General features: G+C 38.4%; 1 protein-coding gene across 2 annotated transcripts in view; it reads right to left on the minus strand.

The window, feature by feature from the left end:
* LOC130035380 (contactin-associated protein-like 3) overlaps window positions 1-21,972 on the minus strand; it is a 197,020-nt gene that overhangs the window by 59,733 nt on the left and 115,315 nt on the right. For both annotated transcript variants that reach the window (XM_056127055.1, XM_056127054.1), the window contains exons 10-11: window positions 12,826-12,932; window positions 9,256-9,375 (exon numbers count right to left, since the gene is read on the minus strand). In XM_056127055.1, coding sequence (XP_055983030.1) covers window positions 9,256-9,375; window positions 12,826-12,932 — 227 coding nt within the window. The remainder of the gene's footprint in view (window positions 1-9,255; window positions 9,376-12,825; window positions 12,933-21,972) is intronic.

Below are 21,972 nucleotides of genomic sequence, written 5' to 3' on the forward strand. Positions count from 1 at the left end.
CTTGGGGGATTATTTATGATGCTGGGGAATTAGACCTGAGCTCCACAGGAACAGAGCAAGCATCCTACCCTCTGTACTACTGCTGTGGCCCCCAATAGATGCAAATTTAACTGTTTACCATGTGCTAAGGCAACTAGCCCTGAAGCTCATTTAATGTAATACTTTAATTTGAATAAACAGGAGAAAATAACACAGACTCACCATACCAAACAACATCTTCTAATTGCTTTTGATTTTGTCAAATGATATGCGCTTTCCAGTTGCAAATTTGCCTATGCTTTACAATCTCCCCCTAAACTATCCAAGTAGCCTTTCACAGGAAACCAGGTGGTCAGATGGGGAAACTAAAAAACATTTTTAGTTTACATGAAAAAACACAAGTTCAAAGCACATCTGTTCTGAACATTTCCGTCTCCGTGACCAAAAAATGGAAGTAAAAACTTGACAAGAAAAATCTGATGCCTTTCTAGTTGGTGAGTCCCTCACTCAAGATTTGGAACTTTATTTCAAGGGAAGAGAAAGTCAAAGCCCTTCTCACAAATGGTGAGAATGAAATTCAATTTGAATATCAGACCCACTTCTTTATGAGCAGAATCTGCTGCTGCTTTGTATCTGATAGAAAGGAAAATAAAATTCTGAGAAAATTGGAGACAGTAAATTTCTATGTGTGAACATGTTACCTTCTATATCCAAAATCCAGAACTGCTCAAGAAATTGCACTTTAGAACAATAATTTTGTTTTATATGTGTGTGTGTGTGTGTGTGTGTGTGTGTATGTGTGTGAAACACCATGAGGTACAGTTTTATACTTACAAACTTTCATTCTTGGGTTTCAGTTATACAATGATCGAGTACCCATCCCTCCATCAGTACCCATTCTCTACCACCAATGATCCCAGTAGCCCTCCTACCCCACCCCCACATCCCACCCCGCCTCTGTGACAGGGCATTCCCTTTTGCTGCCTCTTTCCTTTAAGGGTGATGTGGTTTGCAATAGAGGTATTGAGTGGCCATCGTGTTCAGTCTATAGTTTACTTTCAGCACACATCTTGCATCCCAAGCGAATCCTCCAAACACCCTTTACTTGGTGTTCCCTTCTCTATCTGGGCTTCCTTTTATCCAGCATGTGCTGACGGCTTCCAAGCTGTGGAGCAGACCTCCTTTTACTTATCTCAACTATACTTGGGTGTTCATCTTCCGTTCTGTTACTTTATATTCCACATATTAATTAGTTTAGTCTTTCTATGTCTGTCCCTCTCTTTCTGACTCATTTCACTTAGCATGATACTTTCCACGTAGAACCACTTGGATGCAAATTTTATGGCTTCTAACAACTGCATAGTATTCCACTGTATAGATGTACCAAAGTCTCTTTAGCCAATCATCTGTTCTCGGGCACTTGGTTTTTTTTCCAGATTTTGGCTATTGTGAACAGTGCAGCAATGAACATACAAGTGCAGGACAATAAATTAAGTAGATGGACTAAAATTCAAGTGGTTATTTTAGGATTCACAAAGAAAATGTAAATAAACACTTTGTCTGTAAGAAGGATGACCACAGGCCTCTGAAATAGTCTGCTGGAAATTTGCTGACTGAACTCCTGTACAGAGAAATACGGGTGAGAGCCGCTGTCATCTATGACACATCTGTGTCTCTGTGACACAGCCCTGGTGTCACACAGATGAGGCCTATACAAAGTTCAGTTGCTCAACTTCACAAAACTGCATCATTTTACCACAATTTTGGGGGTGAATTTTATGCCTGTAAAAGAACAGTTACTGGGAGATAAGATGTTTGTTCACGGGCATTTATGAGCAAATGTGCTAGTGACTGCAAGTGGGAAAGCATGGTGTCCAATAGGAGCCCTGAGGAGCATGGTCAGTTGGGACCACTTTCACCCAAGCTCAGGGGCTTTGTACTGAAGGCTCCTCAGGGCGAAGGTGACTCATATGTGCCCTTTCCTGAGTGGTAGAGGCCAGAGCTGTGAGTACATGGTCTCTCAGCTCTGAGAAAGGCCACTCCCTCAGACCTCCAGGTGTTTGTCTTCTCATGGGGCTAAACTTCTTGCCACAAATTTGGGACCTAGGGGCTTTCATGATTTCTTCAGTCTTTACACCTACATCAAAATACTATAAGATAGAGGGGAAACATCCCTAAGAGCTCTTCCAAGCTCTCTGTCCTGCACATCCTTCCCTTGGAACCCAGAGGATGGCCATTTCATGGGAATACAGTTTTGTGTCACTCATCTGAGCACAGACTTCTATTGTTTTGCACAGCATGCCACTTACTCATCATGATTTTACACTTGATTTTCCCCTTCTTGTTGAATAGTGTGGGGGAATGTGTGTGTGGGGGGGGATAGTGGTCGGGAAACTGGGGATATTGGTGGTGGGAAATGTGCACTGGTGGAACAATGGATGCTGGATCATTGTATGACTAAAACTCAATTATGAACAGCTTTGTAATATCTCATGGGTGTCCAATTAAAAAAATTTTTTAAAGTACTGAGTTCAAGGGCTGGATCGATAGCACAGCGGGTAGGGCGTTTGCCTTGCATGCAGCCAACATGGCCGACCCGAGTTCGATTCCTCCACCGCTCTCAGAGACCCCAGCATGCTACCGAGAGTATCTCGCCCGCATGGTAGAGCCTGGCAAGCTCCCTGTGACGTATTCGATATGCCAAACACAGTAACAAGTCTCACTATGGAGACGTTACTGGGCCTGCTCGAGAAAATCAATGAACAACGGGAGGACCCTGACCGTGAATGAGTTAAGCTCAATCAGCTTAATCAATGGCTGAATAAATAGCAATACGCCTGCACTTAAAAAGAATTATAAAGCGTCTACTGTTAGCATTAAGCCAAGACAAAATTATGAAAAATTTTAATATACCTTGTGATTTGTGATAATTATGCGACCACTTATTAAAGGTAACTATATCACTGGAATAGATCTATATTTAGCTCCTTTTTTGCCTTTATTTGAGTTGTAGTAATTAATTTTAAAAGCCGCAGAAATTTCAATATTCAATTATTACCTCTAAGAGCAGAAAATCTAGAAATATCCTTTGGTGATTTTCTCACATTTTTTCTGATCATACATCTTCACACAAAGGTAACTCATATATCTTTATCATCACATCACAAAATTTTGCTCAGTATAAAGATAAATTGCTTGAAAAATGCCATTATGAAAGCTTAAGACCTGGAGAAGTTTCTTGTTTTATGTACAAAATTCAGAGGCTACTATATTTCTTGTAGTTCTGGAATATTTAGGTGATCAAATTAAGAACAGATAAATAACTATATACTGAAAGTTGCTTAGATTTTACTTTACAGATCAAGCATAAGGTATATCAAAGTAAAAGTGAGGTAACACGGAGGGTAAAAAACACACGGAGGGTATGCATGTGACTGATGCATGTTCAATCCTACCACCACATATTATCCCTGAGCTTCAACAAGAATGGTCCCCAAGCACAGAGCTGTGAGTTAGTGCTGAGTAAAGAAAGCCTCAATGGCCCCAAATAAAAAACAAAATAAAACAAAAAAACAAAAAAAGTATTCATAAATATTGCCTTGTAAATATTATTATCCTACAATGTTGAGTGCACATAGACAAATCTGAAGAGAAGCCAAATTAAAATGGGGTTTACATAACTTTATAACCATCTACAGTTGATTTGGGGAATTTTGAGAATTCATAGATTATAAAAATCTGTGGTTGCTTGAGTATATCTATTTTGTTGCGAGTGCACAGAATTTTCATTAGGACAATTCCCCCTTTCATTTGGTAAAATGAGATAAGAAGGGGACGTTGTGGGTACTGACACCAACAGGCACAGTCATAGATGAGATGGACAGAAATTGCATCAAGTCTATCAGAACTGTTGGCGCTTACATCAGGAAATGTGTTAGTCATTTGTTACATTAAATATACAGTAAAAATGTTCAAAGAACTAACGTTTATATTTACTTATTGACTACACTACATATACAGCAAAAACATTCAAAGAACTTATGTTTATATTTACTTATTGACTACATATATTAGGCCTAGGAGAAATGAAATTTTATTTATAGTTGAATATTGACACTTTATTCTATTAAACATATACATGTGCCTTATAAATATTTATTCTCTCTAGATTAGTTAATGCAATTAAAGATAAAAATTAATGCAACTGCAGACTATAAAATTAATGCCCCAAAATCCATGGCCTTCCTAAACGCAAATAATGAGAGAAAGGAAAGTACATGAAAAAAAATCCCATTCACAATTGTGCTCCAGAAAATCAAATACCTCGGAATCAGTCTAACTGAAGAGGTAAAGGCACAATGAAAACTACAAAACGCTACTCCATGAAACAAAAGAGGACATGAGGAAATGGAAACATACCCCCTGCTCATGGATAGGAAAAATTAACATTGTCAAAATGGCAATACTCTCCTACCGGGAGCCAAAAGGTCAGTACACCCTGACCTGAAATTTAGGAATTAATCTCTACTTGTAAAAATGTTAAAATACATTGTGTAAGCTTCTGAGATATGCCAAAGGGATAACTGCCATGAGCCCGCCATTAGGGCTCACACCTTGATTCACTGAAAATCTGCATGTTTTGTTAATTCCCCATTTTCCCTACTTCCTCATGTAATCAATTATAAAAAAACTACCTTGGGAGAAATAAATTTGGAGCTTGATCAGAGTCTTGTCTTGCTCCCATTCTTCTGTCTCTCTCTCTTTTTTTTTTTTTATCATTCATGCACCCTCTCCCAGTTATCCATGTTGACTAGTCCAGCGGGTCGGGGCACACTCGAAAGCAATATACAGATTCAGTGTGACCCCTATAAGGATACCCAAGAAATTCTTCAAAAAAATAGATTAAATCCTCCTGAAATTCATATAGAACACAACCCCCACGAATACCTAAAGCAATTCTTGGGAAAAAGACGTGGGGAGGCATCACCCTCCCCAACCTCAAAATCTACTACAAAGCAGTAATAATTAAAACAGCATGGTACTGGAACAAAGCCAGGACTGCAGACTAATGGAACAGGGTGAAATATCTGTACACACAACCCAAAACACACACAACATCTAATCTTTGATAAGGGAGCAAGAAATGTGAAGTGGAACAAGGAAAGCCTCTTCAACAAATGATGCTGGCATAACTGGACAACCACATGCAAAAAAAAAAGGGCTTTGACCTTGACCTAACACCATGCACAAAGTCAGATCAAAGTGGATTAAAGATCTCAAAATCAGGCCAAAATCCATACGGTACATTGAAGACAAGGTCGACAAAACCCTCTATGATATTGAGGCAAACAGTATCTTCAAAGATGATGTTCCACTGACCAACCAAGTGAAAACAGAAATAAATAAATGGGACTATCTGAAATTAAGAAGCTTCTGTACCTCAAAAAATACAGTGACCAGAATACAAAGACAATCTACAGAATGGGAAAGGATATACACCCAATACACATCTGACAAGGGGTTGATATCAAGGATATACAAAGCACTGGTTGAACTCCACAAGAAGAAAAACATCCAACCGCATCAAAAAATGGGGTGATGAAATGAACAGAAACTTACTCAAAAAAGAAATCCGAATAGTAAAAAGGCACATGAGAAAATGCTGAACATCACTAATCATCAGGGAGATGCATATCAAAACAACAATGAGATATCATCTCACACAAAAGAGACTGATCCACATCCAGAAGAATAAAAGGAACCAGTGTTGGGGCACGAACCTGGGGAGAAAGGGACTCTCCTTCATTGCTGGTGGGAATGTCAATTGGTTCAGCCATTTTGGAAAACAGTATGAACGATTCTCAAAAAATTAGAAATTGAGCTCCCATTTGACCTAGCAATACCACTCCTGGGAATATATCCCAGAGAGGCAAAAAAGTACAGGAGAGCCTGATTCAAACAGGAACCTGCCCGGCAGTAGGGCCCCTTCCCGGGTCTGCACGGCTAACTAGATCCCCTGAGAATGGCCGGTTTTCACCCTTGGTCTGCGGGGGACGGGAATTGAGGCACACTGCACAAAAACAAAGCTGAACCATTCTGGGCACTCTCTCCTTATTCACCCAGGAACCCACTCAGCGAAAGGGCCCCTTCCCGGAGCCGCAGCCATTAACGTGGTCAGAGTTATTCTCCCACTACATATCCCATAGAAACCATAAGTTACCCTCTTACATGGAACTTTCACTAAGTTAGTTTAACCACCAGACACACATTAGCCAATAATTGATTAAGCCCATCTCAATTCATTCTGCAACTCAAGCAGAATAGTGAGCGTGAAGGACTAAACCAAACTGATCACAATGGTAAAGCAACGAAAAATCCCACCAAGCTTTCTTATTGAACAGCCTAGCCCAGAAGACGCCAACAGTAATGAAGTGCTAGACAACCTCTCTGACAATGAATTTAGAAAGGAGCTACTGAGGATACCTAGGGAGCTAAAAGAAGCAATGGAAAGCAATGCCAATAAAAGACAAGAGGATTTGAAGGTAGAAATAAGGAAAATGCAAACGGAAATGTCAGACCTAAAAAATTTCGTAGGCGAATTGAAAAACTCAGTGGAAGGCCTCAGCAGCAGAGTAACAGCTGCTGAGGACAGAATCAGTGAGCTCAAAGATGAAGTCCAGAGACTCTCCAGAAAAGAGCAGAAAATGGAGAAGAGACTCACAATTCGGGAACAGATGTCAAGAGAAGATCGTGATGAAGCCAAGAGGGGTAACATAAGAATTATTGGAGTCCCAGAGGGACAGGAGGAAAACCCTGATGAAGAAGAAACTGTCAAAGATATCATTGCTACGACGTTTCCAGAGCTGAAGAAAACATGTGGCCACATTCAGGAGGCCGGAAGGGTACCAGCTAGAAGAAATTCAAATAAATATACCTCAAGACACATCCTGGTCAAAATGAGTGAAACATTAGATAGAGACAAAATTATGAAAGCAGCGAGATCAAAGAAAGAAAATTCCTACAAAGGAGCATCCTTAAGATTCACAGCTGATTTGTCTGATAAAACCCTCATGGCCTGAATACAGTGGTGAGATATAGTGAAAAAACTCAATGAAATAAATGCCTCACCAAAAATACTTTACCTAGCGAGACCCATGACATTCTTCAAACAAATGGAGCAAACACTCCTGAAATTCATATGGAACAATAATCATCCATGAATAGCTAAAGCAATTTTTGGGAAAAAGAAAATTGGAGGAATCAACCTCACCAACTTCAAACTCTATTACAAAGCAGTAATAATTAAAACAGCATGGTACTGGAACAAAGGCAGAGATGCAGACCAATGGAACAGAACTGAATATACTGACATCTCCCCTGAAGCATATGATCATCTAATCTGTGATAAAGGAACAAGAAATGTGAAGTGGAGTAAAGAAGGCCTCTTTAACAAATTTTGCTTGCAAAACTGGATGGCTACATGCAAAAAACTGGGCTCAGATCTCTGCCTAACACCATGTATAAAAGTAAGATCAAAATGGATTAAAGACCTCAACATTAGACCGTAATCCATAAGGCACATTGAAGACAAAGTTGGCAAAACCCTCCATGACATTGAAGCTAATTGTATCTTCAAAGATGCCACACCATTGGCCGAGCAAGTAAAAACAGATAGACAAATGGGACTTTCTTAAACTAAGAAGCTTCTACAGCTCAAAAGAATCAAGGATCAAAATAGAAAGACAGTCTACATAATGGGAAAGCATATTCGCCCAATCCGCATCTGACAAGGGGTTGATATCAAGGATATATAAAGTACTGATTGAACTCCACAAGAAGAAAACATCCAACCCCATCACAAAATGGGGTGATGAAATGAACAGAAACTTTCTCAAAGAAGAAATCTGAACGACTAAAAGGCACATGAGAAAGTGCTCTACATCATTATTCATCAGGGAGATGCAGATCAAAACCACCATGAGATATCATATCACACCACAGACACTGGCCCACATGCAAAAGAACAAAAGCAACCGGTGCTGGCTCAGATCTCGTGAGAAAGGGACCCTCCTTCACTGCTGCTGGGAATGCCGACTGGCTCAGCCATTTTGGAAAACAGTATGGACGATTCTCAAAAAACTAGAAATTGAGCTCCCATTTGACCCAGCAATACCACTTCTGGTAATATAATCCAGAGAGGGAAAAAAATATAGTGGAAATGACATCTGCACTTGTTTGTTCATTGTAGCACTCTTTACAATATCCAGAATCTGGAAAAACCTGAGTGCCCGAGAACAGATGACCAGTTAAAGAAACTTTGGTACATCTACAAAATGGAGTACTCTGTAGCTGTTAGAAAAGATGAAGTCATGAAATTTACATACAAGTGGTACTACATGGAAAATATCATGCTAAGCGAAATGAGTCAGAAAGAGAGGGACAGACATAGAAATACTGCATTCTTTTGGGGAACATAAAGTTACATAATAGGAGACTAACACTCAAGAATAGCTGAGATAAGTACCAGGAGGTTTACTCCATGGCTTGGAGGCCAGCCACACATGCTTTGGGAAAGGGTAGCTCAGATAGAGAAAGGAGCACCAAATAAAGCGTGTTGGGAGGATCCTCCCTGGATGGGAAAAGCATGCTGAATGTAGACTATAGACCGAACATGATTGCCACTCAATGCCTCTTTTGTAAACCACAGCACCCAAAAGGAGAGAGAAAACAAAAGGGAATGCCCTGCAACAGAGGCAGGGTGGGATGGGGCGGGGAATGGGGTGGGAGGGATACTGGGATCTGTGGTGGTGGAAAATTGGCACTGGTGGTGGTATGGGTACTTGATCATTGTATAATTGAAACCCAAGCACAAAAATTTGTAAGTCTACAACTGTACCTCATGGTGTTTCACTAATAAAAATTAAAAAAAAACATTATTGCAACAGGAATTTTTCATGTTTTAAAAGTCTATGGCATTTGTTGACATGAACTAAGAAATAAAATCTATTCATTTTTTAGATTATTGAGTAGAGACTATAATTAATTTTAACCTAAACAATTTTTCAAAATTAATCAAATAACTTTTGATTACTACTCTTTATCGGCTTATAATATTATATTTAATACTTCAGAATAATCGCATTAAAGTAACAATCACAATATAATCACAATTTGATAGAGCTGCCACAAATCAAACTCTACTTTCCCCGATTTTATTTTGCGCACAATAAACATTACTATGATTCTGACTATTATAAAAAGAGTTTATTAGAATACCTGTCATGTTGCAATATACAAGAGATGGTCCCAGTGGGCCACTTCCATCGGAATCAATATAGTAGAATCCTGAGGAGTTTCCCCTGTGCTTGTAGGCTTCACAAGACTGCTCGTACAGTGCTGCAAAACACATGATCTCAGACAACACCACAATGAGCTGTGTCCCTCTAGCAGCTTTATTGTGTGATACCTTCCCCTGGCAGTACTCACTCTGAACTGCTCTCATGCACATTTTCTCTAGAGGACTGGTCTCTGTTGCAATTAGGCAGTGAGCTGAATCTGAGACATTTTAAGAGTTATTACTGTGGGATATGTGAAGCTGAATCCCTTATGACCTTCAGATACATCCAAGTATCTGAAGCACATTAGCTCACCTGTCAGTATATAATAATAGATACTATTATTTTTTATTTCCTTTATATTACTCAATAGTTATACTCTTTGTTTAATTAAAGCAATTTATATATGAAATGAATTTTTAACAATTCATTTTGAAAGATGCAGTTTTAAAGATGCACTTTACTAATGAGCAATTCTGCCTTCTTCACTTTGTAAAGCTTGTTTAACAGAACTTCTTAAAATTATCCATAATGATTATTCAAGAAATTGGAACTCAAACAAAATGTGTGTGAAAACCTCTTTGTAATTTCAGTTTATCCTGATTCATTTTGGAATTTTTCATATTACCAATAATTTTTTCTATAAACAAAGAAAATTATTTACATGTGCAGATGATAGACTTAATATTTAGAATAAGTTTTTATGAATAATCAACTGCAAACATCTCATTTGTTGCTTGGACAGGAATAATCTTTAGAAAACCTGTAAAGCTCTCAATGACTGCCAGAAAATGGTACAGGGCTCTTTCTGGCACATGGTTGGATTGGCACTTTAAAACACTAGTGATCAGATTTGGCATCCACACCAACTCTCATGTAAAAGTACAGGAAAATCCTTAAATTGAACTGATCCAAGAAAGGGGGATAGGGAGGGAAAGAGATAAGAGGAGGGTGTGAACATTGATCTGTCTGCACTGATGAGATTCTAGATCTAAAGTTTTAAACCCTGTAACTACTCTCCATAGCTAAGGAAAATGCAGAGAGGGCTTCAAGAATTACTGTTGTTTGTCTCTCAAAAAAGGGAAAATTTTAAGAACTAATGTTTGTCCAGGAATTTTATTAAAGAAAACACTGTTTTATTAAATATAGCCACACATCAATCAATGTGTCCAGGTTGGAGTTTCCCAAGTAAATAACACAATTATTGCCACTCTTATAGTGATGGAAACACAGACAATATTGATAGCGGTGGTTACATTTGGATTAGGATTGAAATTTCCTATGGAAATAGAGTATGAAAACCTGTTCTTAACGTGAATGCACATATGTACTAATTGTGTACTTGGAGAAAAAAATATTTATTGCATACCAAAAGACAATAAGCTTATGATCTCTTACTACTGATCTAGAAACCTCAGGCCCTCATTTTATTTTTCAGTAGAGAACCACAATGAAGTTAATTTAATTATTAGGAAAATATTTTTTCACAAGTGAAAAAATCTATTATCTCTCATAATTGTATTCATATTTGTTTAGATCATAATTAGATCAAAGTGAGATATTATTTTAGCTATCATTCCTTAATCACTAACATTCAGCAGGTATTGAGTCATTGATTAAAACATCTGCTAGATGTGATGAGGGATGATCCAAGTAAGAAATTGACTGTTTAACACAAATGACTTTGACCAAATCTCTCAACGTTTAATTTCTGATTATTCAGCCCATTTCCAATGAAGAGTAGTCCTGTAAATTCTAACCTGACACCATTATAAAAAATAGAGGCAAGTGAATTTACTCTGGTTGAATTTACCTTGTGTTTACGGGGTTATTTACCTCCCTATGTTCAGCAAGATGCTGTGGGCTCCTCTGTGGAACTGCCAAAATGGGGACCAAGGGTTCTTATCTCAACCCAAATTCCTAAATTTCCATCCATATCAAACTGGACCATGTCAATTCATATGCTGCCTTCTTTCCACACAGTGTAAAATTTATTAAATAATTTTAAGGAAGAACTCTCAGAAATGAAACATAACCTCTAATAAGAAGAACTGGTGGTGGTTGGATGTGCTCATTTTTATATCATGCTCTTTACTTAAAGTCCCAGGGAAGGAAGGTATGTATTAAGAAATGACAACAGTGCTATACAAATAAGGGGAAGCTAAGACAAAAGCCAATAATTAGAAAACCATGAGAATTTCAGGACTCTACTAAGAGAAATCACTGTCACTGTCACTGTCACTGTCACTGTCCTTCCGTTGTTCATCGATTTGCTTGAGCAGGTCCAGTAACGTCTCCATTGTGAGATTTGCTGCTACTGTGTTGGGCATATTGAATATGTCACGGGTAGCTTGCCAGGCTTTGCCGTGCAGGCAAGGTACTCTCGGTAGCTTGCCGGGCTCTCCAAGAGGGGCGGAGGAATTGAACCCTGCTCGGCCGGGCCGGCTGTGTGCAAGGCTAACACCCTACTGCTGTGCTATTGCTCCAGCCCACTAAGAGGAATAAGTGGGTCTAATCATTTACTGGTCAGACAAGTTTGGTTAGCTTTAAACTTGAGAGAATTATTTTTCAGGAAAGAGAATGCCGTTCAAGACAGAAGAAACATAATCAACTGGAGATCAAGAGATCTGTCTTAAAGCAGTCTGACCATGTACTCATTTCCTCTTTCATAAATGTGAACTGGAGATCATTGTACTTACCTCCAGGATGCTTTTAAATATTAGATAAATTAAAATTTGTGGACAGATAGTAAATTCCAGTATGTTATCATCATAAAAATTTATCATGAAACCCAATAACTTGTTTTGCTACAGAACTCAGAAACTAAAATTGGCTCAAATTTAAACAGGGTAAGTTATATATTCTAGATTTTAAAAAAGAACACTTTATAATTTTTTTCAATACTTACTATTGCTTGGGCTGAAGCGATAGCACCGTGGGTAGGGCGTTTGCCTTGCACGCAGCCAACATGGCCGACCCGAGTTCGATTCCTCCGTCCCTCTTGGAGAGCCCGGCAAGCTACTGGGAGTATCTCGCCCGCATGGCAGAGCCTGGCAAGCTCCCCGTGAGGTATTCGATATGCCAAACACAGTAACAAGTCTCACAATGGAGACGTTACTGGCCCCGCTAGAGAAAATCGATGAACAATGGGAGGACCATGACGGTGACTTACTACTGCTTACCTTCTATTTTTTCTTGTCTATTTATTGATGTATTTCTGTAAGCTGTCATGACATCATTAGAAATTAAAATTTGTTAAAAGTATATCAGACAGGTTTGTTCCTTGCTGGGAAAGCCCATGTTATCTCTTGAACATTTGTCTCTTTCTTTCTCTTTCCTCAAATTTGTCTAAGTAAAACTATTTTTAAAGCAAATTAGACTCAAAGATTGAGTCTCTGTTTTCTGCTATCATTTTTACACCATATGTTTGCGCAGATGCATATAAACATAGTTATGAGAAGGAAAATCGGAAAATAATGAAGAAGGAGCACAAGCAGTTTGCAAGGCTTACAGGAATGGCATGTAGCACCTGTGTAACCAGTGTGCTGGCAATCGCAAGAGAAGGTGTCCCAGGACTGAGAACATACAACCCCATGTTCACAATAGCTGGGCAGGCACCTAGAAGAAGACATACACACTATTATTGCCCAACTCCATCAGGAGTTATATGCATCTTAGTACTAATCCGCTGCTAGAAAAATTGGAGGAAGATAATGAACTCAAAAGAAAGAACAAAGATAACTAGTTTTGTCAACATGATTTCCTAACATAACACCACCATGGTCTAATAAATTTTGTAGAGTCTACCAAAAATTACATACTGGGAATAGATACATTCTCTGTATATTGTATTATATCAGGAAATAGGCTTGCTTTTCCTAAAATGTAATAAAATTAATTTCATACAGGACCACGGTATAAATTGTTTAGAGTGACCATACACAGCACATGTTACTAGCCTGCATCTCTGTATGTGTAGTATAGTATAAGTATAGGAAAGATAATATTATTAAAGATTCTCCCTTTTGAGAACTCTCCTATAGAAAAGCACTTGGGTTGAATATTGACCTATTTTGGCCAATGGTACATGAGTACATTGCTTTCAGCAGTGGACCAACTCTCATTTCATTCTTATCCTATAACCCCAGCCATATGAAAAAAAAACAATGCAGACTTATATGGTAAATATATGCTTACGGTGCACAAAATTCTGAGTTATCTCCCCAGCACCAAGTGGTTCACTGAACACTGCCAGTTATAGCCCTGGTGAACCACAAGCACCACTGGCACAAGTTTCTCCAGAAGCATCTTTTTTAAAAGAAACTTAGGCTTCAGCCAATCAAATGACAAATAGCACAAATGCATAAGAGGACTATAAACCATCCACCTCCACTGACCGCAGATGACTAACTTAACAAAAGCCACAGAACTGTGAATTTAACCAAGAGGATTTTCAGTCATTATGTTTTACGGTACTTTATTGTGCAGCTAAAGCTAACTGCTCTATGAACCTACCATTAGAATTTGATGCCCTATTGATTTAGTACATAATTGCAAATTTTAAGAGAAATAAGAAATGAAAAACAAAATATTTCAACAAAAATGAACCAGTGGAATACAATACAGAGCCCCAAATTAAAGTCACCAGAATATGGACAGCCAATTCACTTATTTATGAGGTGGGGGGCCCACAACTGGTGGTAGTCAGGTCTTACTCCTGGCTTTGTGTACAGAGATGACTTCTGGTGAGGCTTGGGTGTATGGTATGGAGAATCAAGCTAGGTGCTTCACATGCAAGGAAGCATCCTTAACTGCTGTACTCTGTTGCACTCTTTCTCTCTGTCCCCACAATTTTACTATTTTTTAAGGAGAGCATAAAAAACAGTTTTGAAGAATTACTCTTGGCTTTGTGTTCAGAGATCATTTCTAACTATACTGAGGGGACTTTTTCTGTGTTCTGTAGTGAAGCCAGGCCAGTCATGTGCAAGGCAAATGCCATAGCAGATGTACTATTTCCCCAGCCGCTGTCAATTTATGACAAATAGGCTAAGAATATACAATGAGCAAAGGAAATCCTCTTCAACAAACACTGTTGAGAAAACTGAACAGCTACATTTTAAAAAGTAACCAGATAAATATTTAACATCAAAAGGAAAAATAATTTTAAATGGATTAATGGTGTGGATTAACTCCTAAACTATACATAAGAAAATACGTGTTACACACTAGATATTGATACATACTAGATATTGATAACAGATATTTGCAGTCTCAATTTTAATATCAAGGGCATCAAGAGTTAAAATAAGAGTGAAAGTAGTATTAAATCAAAATATGAAAAGCTTTTGTATGGTGAAAGAAACTAGTACCAGAGCAAAAAGGCAGCCTAATAATTGGGAAAAGATATTTTATACATCATGTACCCTACAGACAGGTTTGTATATAATGCATGAAGGAATCACACAACTCAACTAAAACAACAAAAATCAACACAATACAAAATGGACATTAATCTGCAGAAGCTCTTTTAAAAATAAAAAAAATATATAGGAAGAAAGAAAACGAAAGATGGCAGTGTGAACATGCAAAAGTGCTCACTCCTTATCATCAGAAAAATGCAAATCAAAATCACATTGAGTTCTCACTGCATATTTGTGACAATGACCCTTATCAAAAAAGCTCTGCAAGAGCCATAGAAAGGCCAGGGGAGGTCTATTATATCAAGGAGGCATGGGACCTCTGGCACCACAAGGACAAGACAAAAAAAATTTTTTTAAAGATGAGAACTAGGGGCTGGAGAGATAGCACAGCGGGTAGGGCATTTGCCTTGCATACGGCTGACCCGGGTTCGATTCCCAGCATCCCATATGGTCCCCTGAGCATCGCCATTCATTCATTGCACACAGCTGACCCAGATATAATCCCTGGCATTCCATATAGTGCCCTGAGCACTGCCAAAAGTAATTCCTGAGTACCAAGTCAGATTACCCCTAAACATTGCCGGGGTGTCAAAACAATAACAACAAAAAACTGCATCTCTAATGATTGTTAAAAACATTTACGGTGCACGGTGGACAGGAAAAGAGACCTTAATTCAGCACTAATGCATAGAAAATAGAAAGTTCAATGAGATGCCATTGCATATCTTATAATATGGATATTGTAATAATAATGATAAAAAGAAAGTTTAATATAGCTCAGTGATAGACTCTCACTTTGCATGTGTTAAGGCCTGGGTTCAATCCCTGGCACAAAAAAAAATAAATAAATAAACAAAATTGAAACTTCAAATTAAAAGAAGGCAAACAAGTGATGGTGAAGATAATGTAAGCTCCCTGTGACATATTCGATATGCCAAACACAGTAACAACAAAGTCTCCAATGGAGACGTTACTGGGCCCACTCGAGCAAATTGACGAACAACGGGAGGGCCTTTACCTTTACCTTTACCTTTACTGACCACCCAGCAAGTGTATCACTGTCACTGTCACTGTCCTCCCGTTGTTCATTGATTTGCTCGAGCGGACCCAGTAATGTCTCCATTTTGAGACTTATTGTTACTGCGTTTGGCATATCGAATACATCATGGGTAGCTTGCCTGGCTTTGCCATGTGGGCGAGATACTCTCGGTAGCTTGCTGGGTTCTCCAAGAGGGGCGGAGGAATAGAACCCGGCTTGACCCGGCTGGGTGCGTGCAAGGCAAACGCCCTACCACTGTGCTATTGCTCCAGCCCTGCAAGTGTATATGCTAGAGTATATATCCTAGAAAATTGAAGATTTAGTTGCAGATAACAACTTGTGCAAAAGCATTTGTATCAGCTGTAGCCATAACTCAAAACTCTAAACATTCATAACCTAAATTTCATAACAACATTTATCAGCTGATGAATGGATAGCTATATTTGGAATGATTTTACAGGATACAGTATTTTTTAGCAAATATCGATAGCACAGTGGTAGGGTGTTCACCTTACACGCGGCCAACATGGCAGACCCGAGTTCGATTCCTCCGCCCCTCTTGGAGAGCCCGGCAAGCTACCGAGAGTATTCGATATGCCAGACACAGTAACAACAAAGTCTCCAATGGAGACGTTACTGGGCCCGCTCGAGCAAATCGAAGATCAACGGGAGGGCCTTTACCTTTACCTTTTATAGTGATAGCTACTTTTCCTAAAAGCATAAAGACAAAGCGCATGTTCAATTTCCTAATTTACAATGTGTGTTCCCAAACCATTAATTATCTTCATGTGATTTATGATTTTTAGTGAAAATAAATTTGTACTGAAAAACACCACCTTGCACACAAACTTGACGTGGTTCATAAAATCATGATTTGCTTTTATACCCTCCTAATTTCAATTTTATTTCCAATAGGTTGGGTCTGGGGAGATGGTAGAGCAGAAAAAAGTTGTTTGCCTTGCATGCACTTGATCCAGTCTATGCCTGGCAGTCTCTGTGGTCCTCAAGAACTGCCAGGAGTGACCCCTGATAGCAGAAGAAGAAGTAAACCTAAACTTTATCGGGTGTGACCCCCAAACAAACAAAAAGAAACAGTGACCATGAAATTGCTGATACTGAAATGTATCACATAGTAATATTCAAACAGAAAATGTCCAACAGAAAACTATAATTCAATCATTTAATAACCAAAATGAGCAAATACAATGACAAGAAGATCACTATCTTCCCAAGCATACAAAAATACAAACTATACACACACTACGAAAGTCTATGCTGATTGCAACACTGGAAACATTTTATAATTATTAAGAAGACAAAAGATATTGACCTTTCATGAAACTTGCTTGTCAGTGAATGGTCATGGAGAGTACTATGCTAAGTGAAGTGAGTAAGAAAGAGAGGGACAGACATAAAATGATTGCACTCATCTGTGGAATATAAAATAACACAACATGAGACTGACACCCAAGAAGAGTAGAGACAATGTCCAGGAATATTGCTCCATAGTTGGAAGCCTGCCTCATGTGCTGAGGGAGAAGGCAGTTGGACTAGAGAAGGGATCACTGAATCAATGATCGTTGGCAGGGTCACTTGGGATGGGAGATGAGGGCTAAAAGTAGATAAAGGACCAAACGTGATGGCCTTTCAGTATCTGTATTGCAAACCATAATGCCCATAAGTAAAGAGAGAGTAAGAGGGAAATTGTCTGCCATAGAGGCAGGGGGATGGGTGGAGCATTGGAGGGGGTATATTGGGGAGATTGGTGGTGGAAAATGTACACTGGTGGAGGGATGGGTGTTCTATTACTGTATGACTGAAACTCAAACAAGAAAGTTTTATAACTGTAGCTGACAGTGAATCAATAAAAAAAATGGAAAAAAATGGTACTGACCTTTTTAAGAAGAGTAGTAGGCAAATATTTTCTCCCAGTCTGTGGAGTGCCTTTTTATTCTGGCAATGATTTATTTTGTGGTACAGAAATTTCTTATTTTGATAAAATTCAACTTGTTTAGTTTGCTACCATTTTCTTGTCCAATGTCAATAAGTCATTGAAGAAGCCTCTAGATTCAATGTCATGAAGGGTTCGTTCTATGTATAATTTATGAATTTGAGTCTCAATATTTAGGTATTTGAGCTATTTTTAATTGACTTTTATGCATAGTGTGACATAAGCTATTTTTAATTGACTTTTATTGACTTTTATGCATAGTGTGACATAAGATTCATTTTTCTCATCTGGCTGTTTAGTTTTTTTCATCAATACTTATTGAAAGGTGGTTAAATGTACCACTTCATGTTATTAACTCTTCTGTCAAAGATATATATATATATATATATATATATATATATATATATATATACACCTGATGACTGATCTTTGGGCTCTCAATTGCATTTTATTGATCTGCATCTGCCATTTTCCCAGTGCCACACTGTCTTTATTAATATAACTTCATAGTATGATTTAAAACTGGAATGAGAAATGTTTCCATCTCTTTTATTGAAGGTTGGAGAGTTATGCCATACAAATTTCAACAGCGCCATTTTTCATTTGTCTCTTTAAAATTTTTCATTTGTCTCTTTAAAATGTCATGGGTATTTTCATAAGGACTCCATTGCTTTGGGTACGGTTCTCATTTTGACAAAATCAATTCTTCCATGATCAAGGAATATATTTCCATTTTTTTGTGTCTTCTTTAATTGCTTTTAGTAGTGATTCATAGTTTCTTTATATAAGTCTCATATGTCATTTCTTGTGTTAAGCTGATTCCTAGGGACTTTATTTTGTGATCTGCAGAGGCTAACTGTGAAGCACTTAAAAAACTTAACAAGAAAAATACTCCAATAAACTTCATCCAAAAATAGGGAGAAGAGATAAACAGACACTTCCTGAAGAAAGACATGCTGTTGGCCAGTGAGAATATAATTAAGAAAGAAAAAGTTCTGCAGCAAGGGGGCCAGAGAGTACAGTGGGTAAGGTATTGTCTTGCATAAGACCTATCCAAATTCAATCGGAAGCACATTGAATGGTCCCTGAGGTTTCCAGAATGATCCCCGAGTGCAGAGCCAGAAGTGTGCCCCGAGCAACATCTCAAAAAAAAAAAAAACTCTGCATAACAAATCGGCAGAGAAATACAAATCAAAATAAAAAAAGAGATATTGCCTCAGACCTGTAAGACTGGCCCAGAGGGGGAAAAAACAAAAGCAGGGATGGCATAGATGTGGGGTCAAAAGGAACTGATACTCACTGCTGGGAATGTCAACTGGTTCAACCCTTCTGGAAAGCAACATGGACACTTCACAGAAGAAAGAGTTGAGAACCAGAGAGATCAGCAGCAGCAGAAGAAAAAGCACATTCCCTGCACATAGTCAACCTGGGTTCTATCCCCAGCATTCCATAAGATCTCCTGATAAACACCAAGAATGACCCCTGAGCAAAGAGCCAAGAGTAACTCTAAGTACAACTGGGTGTGATCCAACCCACATCCTGCTCAATAATATCTAAGACTTGAGCTTTCATAAAACCTGGAAATTTCATTTCTTGACATTTCCCCCTAAAAATTCTACTCAGAAAAGACATTTGCATTCCTCTCTTCATTGAAGCACAATTCGCAATATTCCAAAAATCTATGAATTATCCAAGTGACCAAGAACAGATAACTGGATGAAGAAACTTGTATATATTCACAATAGAATACTATTTATCTATAAGAAAAGACAAAATCATGATTTTCTGCTAAACTGATGGAGTATCACGCTGAGTGAAGTCAGCTAGATGGAGGCAGATACAGAATGGCTTCTAGCATAAATAGGGTGAAAAGAATAGAAAGGAAATAACAAATGAACTAATGCAACAGAATCTGTAAACTGGTCTACATAACTGAGCTTTCTGTGGTTGGAAAACAGTAAGAAAGGAGGACTGAAGGGAGAGAGAATGGTGGAGGAAACGTGCACTCTGGTGGAGGATGAGATCTTTGAACACTGCACACATGAACCCCATTGACAGGATTGTGAATCATGGTGAATTAAAAAACTTTTTAAAGAAGAAAAAAGGTTTCCATGAATAGGTAGTATCCTTAGTCGATAGTATGTTCATTGGAAGAGCATGGAGAGCTCCATATCCTTCCTAGTCTCGTCAATCAACTTCCATAATCATTGCCAATTAGGAAAGGTAAAACAAATGTCATTAAGAACAAAGTAAGAAAATTAAAAGACGAAAGGAAGCCTCTGGCTGTTATATGATTTCCCTGTTCTGAATTCTACATAATTCACACTCCCACATACTAAAAATTCTATAGATGGATCTGAAGAACTCGTTTCACTTTCTCTTAAAACACACAGAAATATAAGAACTGGATTCAGACCAACTTACTTAAGTTTAAAGGAAACTAGATATGGATATTTTGAAATTTAAATATACTTATTTTTTTAATTTTCATTGATCTCACAACAGTTTTTCTACCCCAAGGTTGTGAACTCTAAGGAAATTTGGTTTGTGCCTGTGTTTTCATAAGTGGAATACTTTGTGTCAAACTTTAATTTCTGAGTAGTTTTCCTAGGTAAATGTATAAAGAGGAACCCTTACTTTCTAAGTCTGTATATTACAAAAATGTAAATAAATGAGTAGAATCAAGTTCAATGAAGCTAATAAAAGGTATTAAATTTAGTTCCAAAATAATTCCACAAATATTGTTTAATTTATATTAGTCCTACTCTTCAGTGTCCTTTATAGTAATTACATTGCACCTTTTCCTTTGGCCTTAGGCCTTTGTGAAAGATGTATTCAAGCAAGTTCAAGGAGTTAAATTTACAGCAAAAAGCTGGGGCAAGAGCAACTGCTCACCATCTCTCCCCCATCCCTATATCATAGTTCTGTGTTGGCCATTGCACACTGTGACCAATCTGGGACTGTCAAGCCATTATAGAACCTGTAGACAACAGACAGGACTACGGAGTGAAGATGGGACCGTTCTATCTCTCCTACAGGGAAGAAGTGGGATGAATTCCTAGACCTGGCTTGAGACCTCGTTTCCTACCAGAGTCCCTGATTTTACCCCCACAGAAGTCAGCTTAACAAAGGTGAAATGATGCAGCATCTTGAAAGAAAGCTAAAGTTGCTATAGAGGGGCTGGAGTTATAGTACAGATTATAGGATGTTTGCTTTGCACAATAGCAAACAACTAAATCATCCCATATGATCCCCTAAGACCCACTCCGAGTGATTTCTGAGTGCAGAGTTTGGAGTAAGACCTAAACAAAACTGATCGTGGCCCCAAAACAAAACAAATCTCCTATAGAGACCCAGGGAAAAGGTTAGGGAGATGGATGTTCATGGTTGGCTCCCTATTGGTTTTTTCGAGAAAAAGTTAGGTACTGAACATCAACATTACACATAAACACTCTTCTACCTGACTTTACCAAATAAGAATGAGAAAACCAGATTTTGTGCCCAAATTGGAAGTTTAGCTCCTTAAGAAAATAAAAAATAACTCTTTATTTCCAGAAATTATGGGCCAGACAACTTGTGTCCTTCAGTAACTGCTCTGATGAGAGCAGTTATTTTCGAGCTTCAGCTCTTTGAGAGCAGCTATTTTCTGGATTCTATAATGATGCATGATGCCTTCCATATCCTGAGTTTCCTCTTTTCTAGAAGAAGCAAACACACACAGGAGAAACAAGATGCTAAATGAAGAGAGAGAAGCTAAATTGGAATGTGACTGTGTCCAGACGTGTGAGTAACCGCACTTATGCTTATATCTTAGCAACGTTCCATTGTCAAAGAAGACCAGCATGTGGTTTCTCTTTACACAGCCAAAATGGGATCAGTCTGCAAAACTCTCCAGGAAAAGAGAAATCATGGCATCTCCACACCCAGCAAGGGCCAAACTGTTTTCTGACCAATGACGTGGAAAAGGGCAATGAAGGCTGGGGTCACACTGACCTTCGAAAAGCATTAGCCCTAAAGGTAAAGTGAGTCAGGCATTTAATCATGTAATAGGAGGATTGTAAATAATAAAGAGTAGGCAACATGGAGCAACAAACACAGATTTATAGATGGGGATCAGGTTTGGACAGAAGAAAAACTTGATAAATCACTTTGCAACTGTGCAAGGTTGCAGGAAAGAAGGAATAGAAACAGGATACTCTTCTCCAGAATGAGGGGAAACAACACTCAGTTCTGAGGTAAAGCTTAAGA

This window comes from Sorex fumeus, unplaced genomic scaffold, assembly GCF_029834395.1.
Source record: "Sorex fumeus unplaced genomic scaffold, SorFum_2.1 ptg000063l, whole genome shotgun sequence".
Taxonomy (NCBI): domain Eukaryota; kingdom Metazoa; phylum Chordata; class Mammalia; order Eulipotyphla; family Soricidae; genus Sorex; species Sorex fumeus.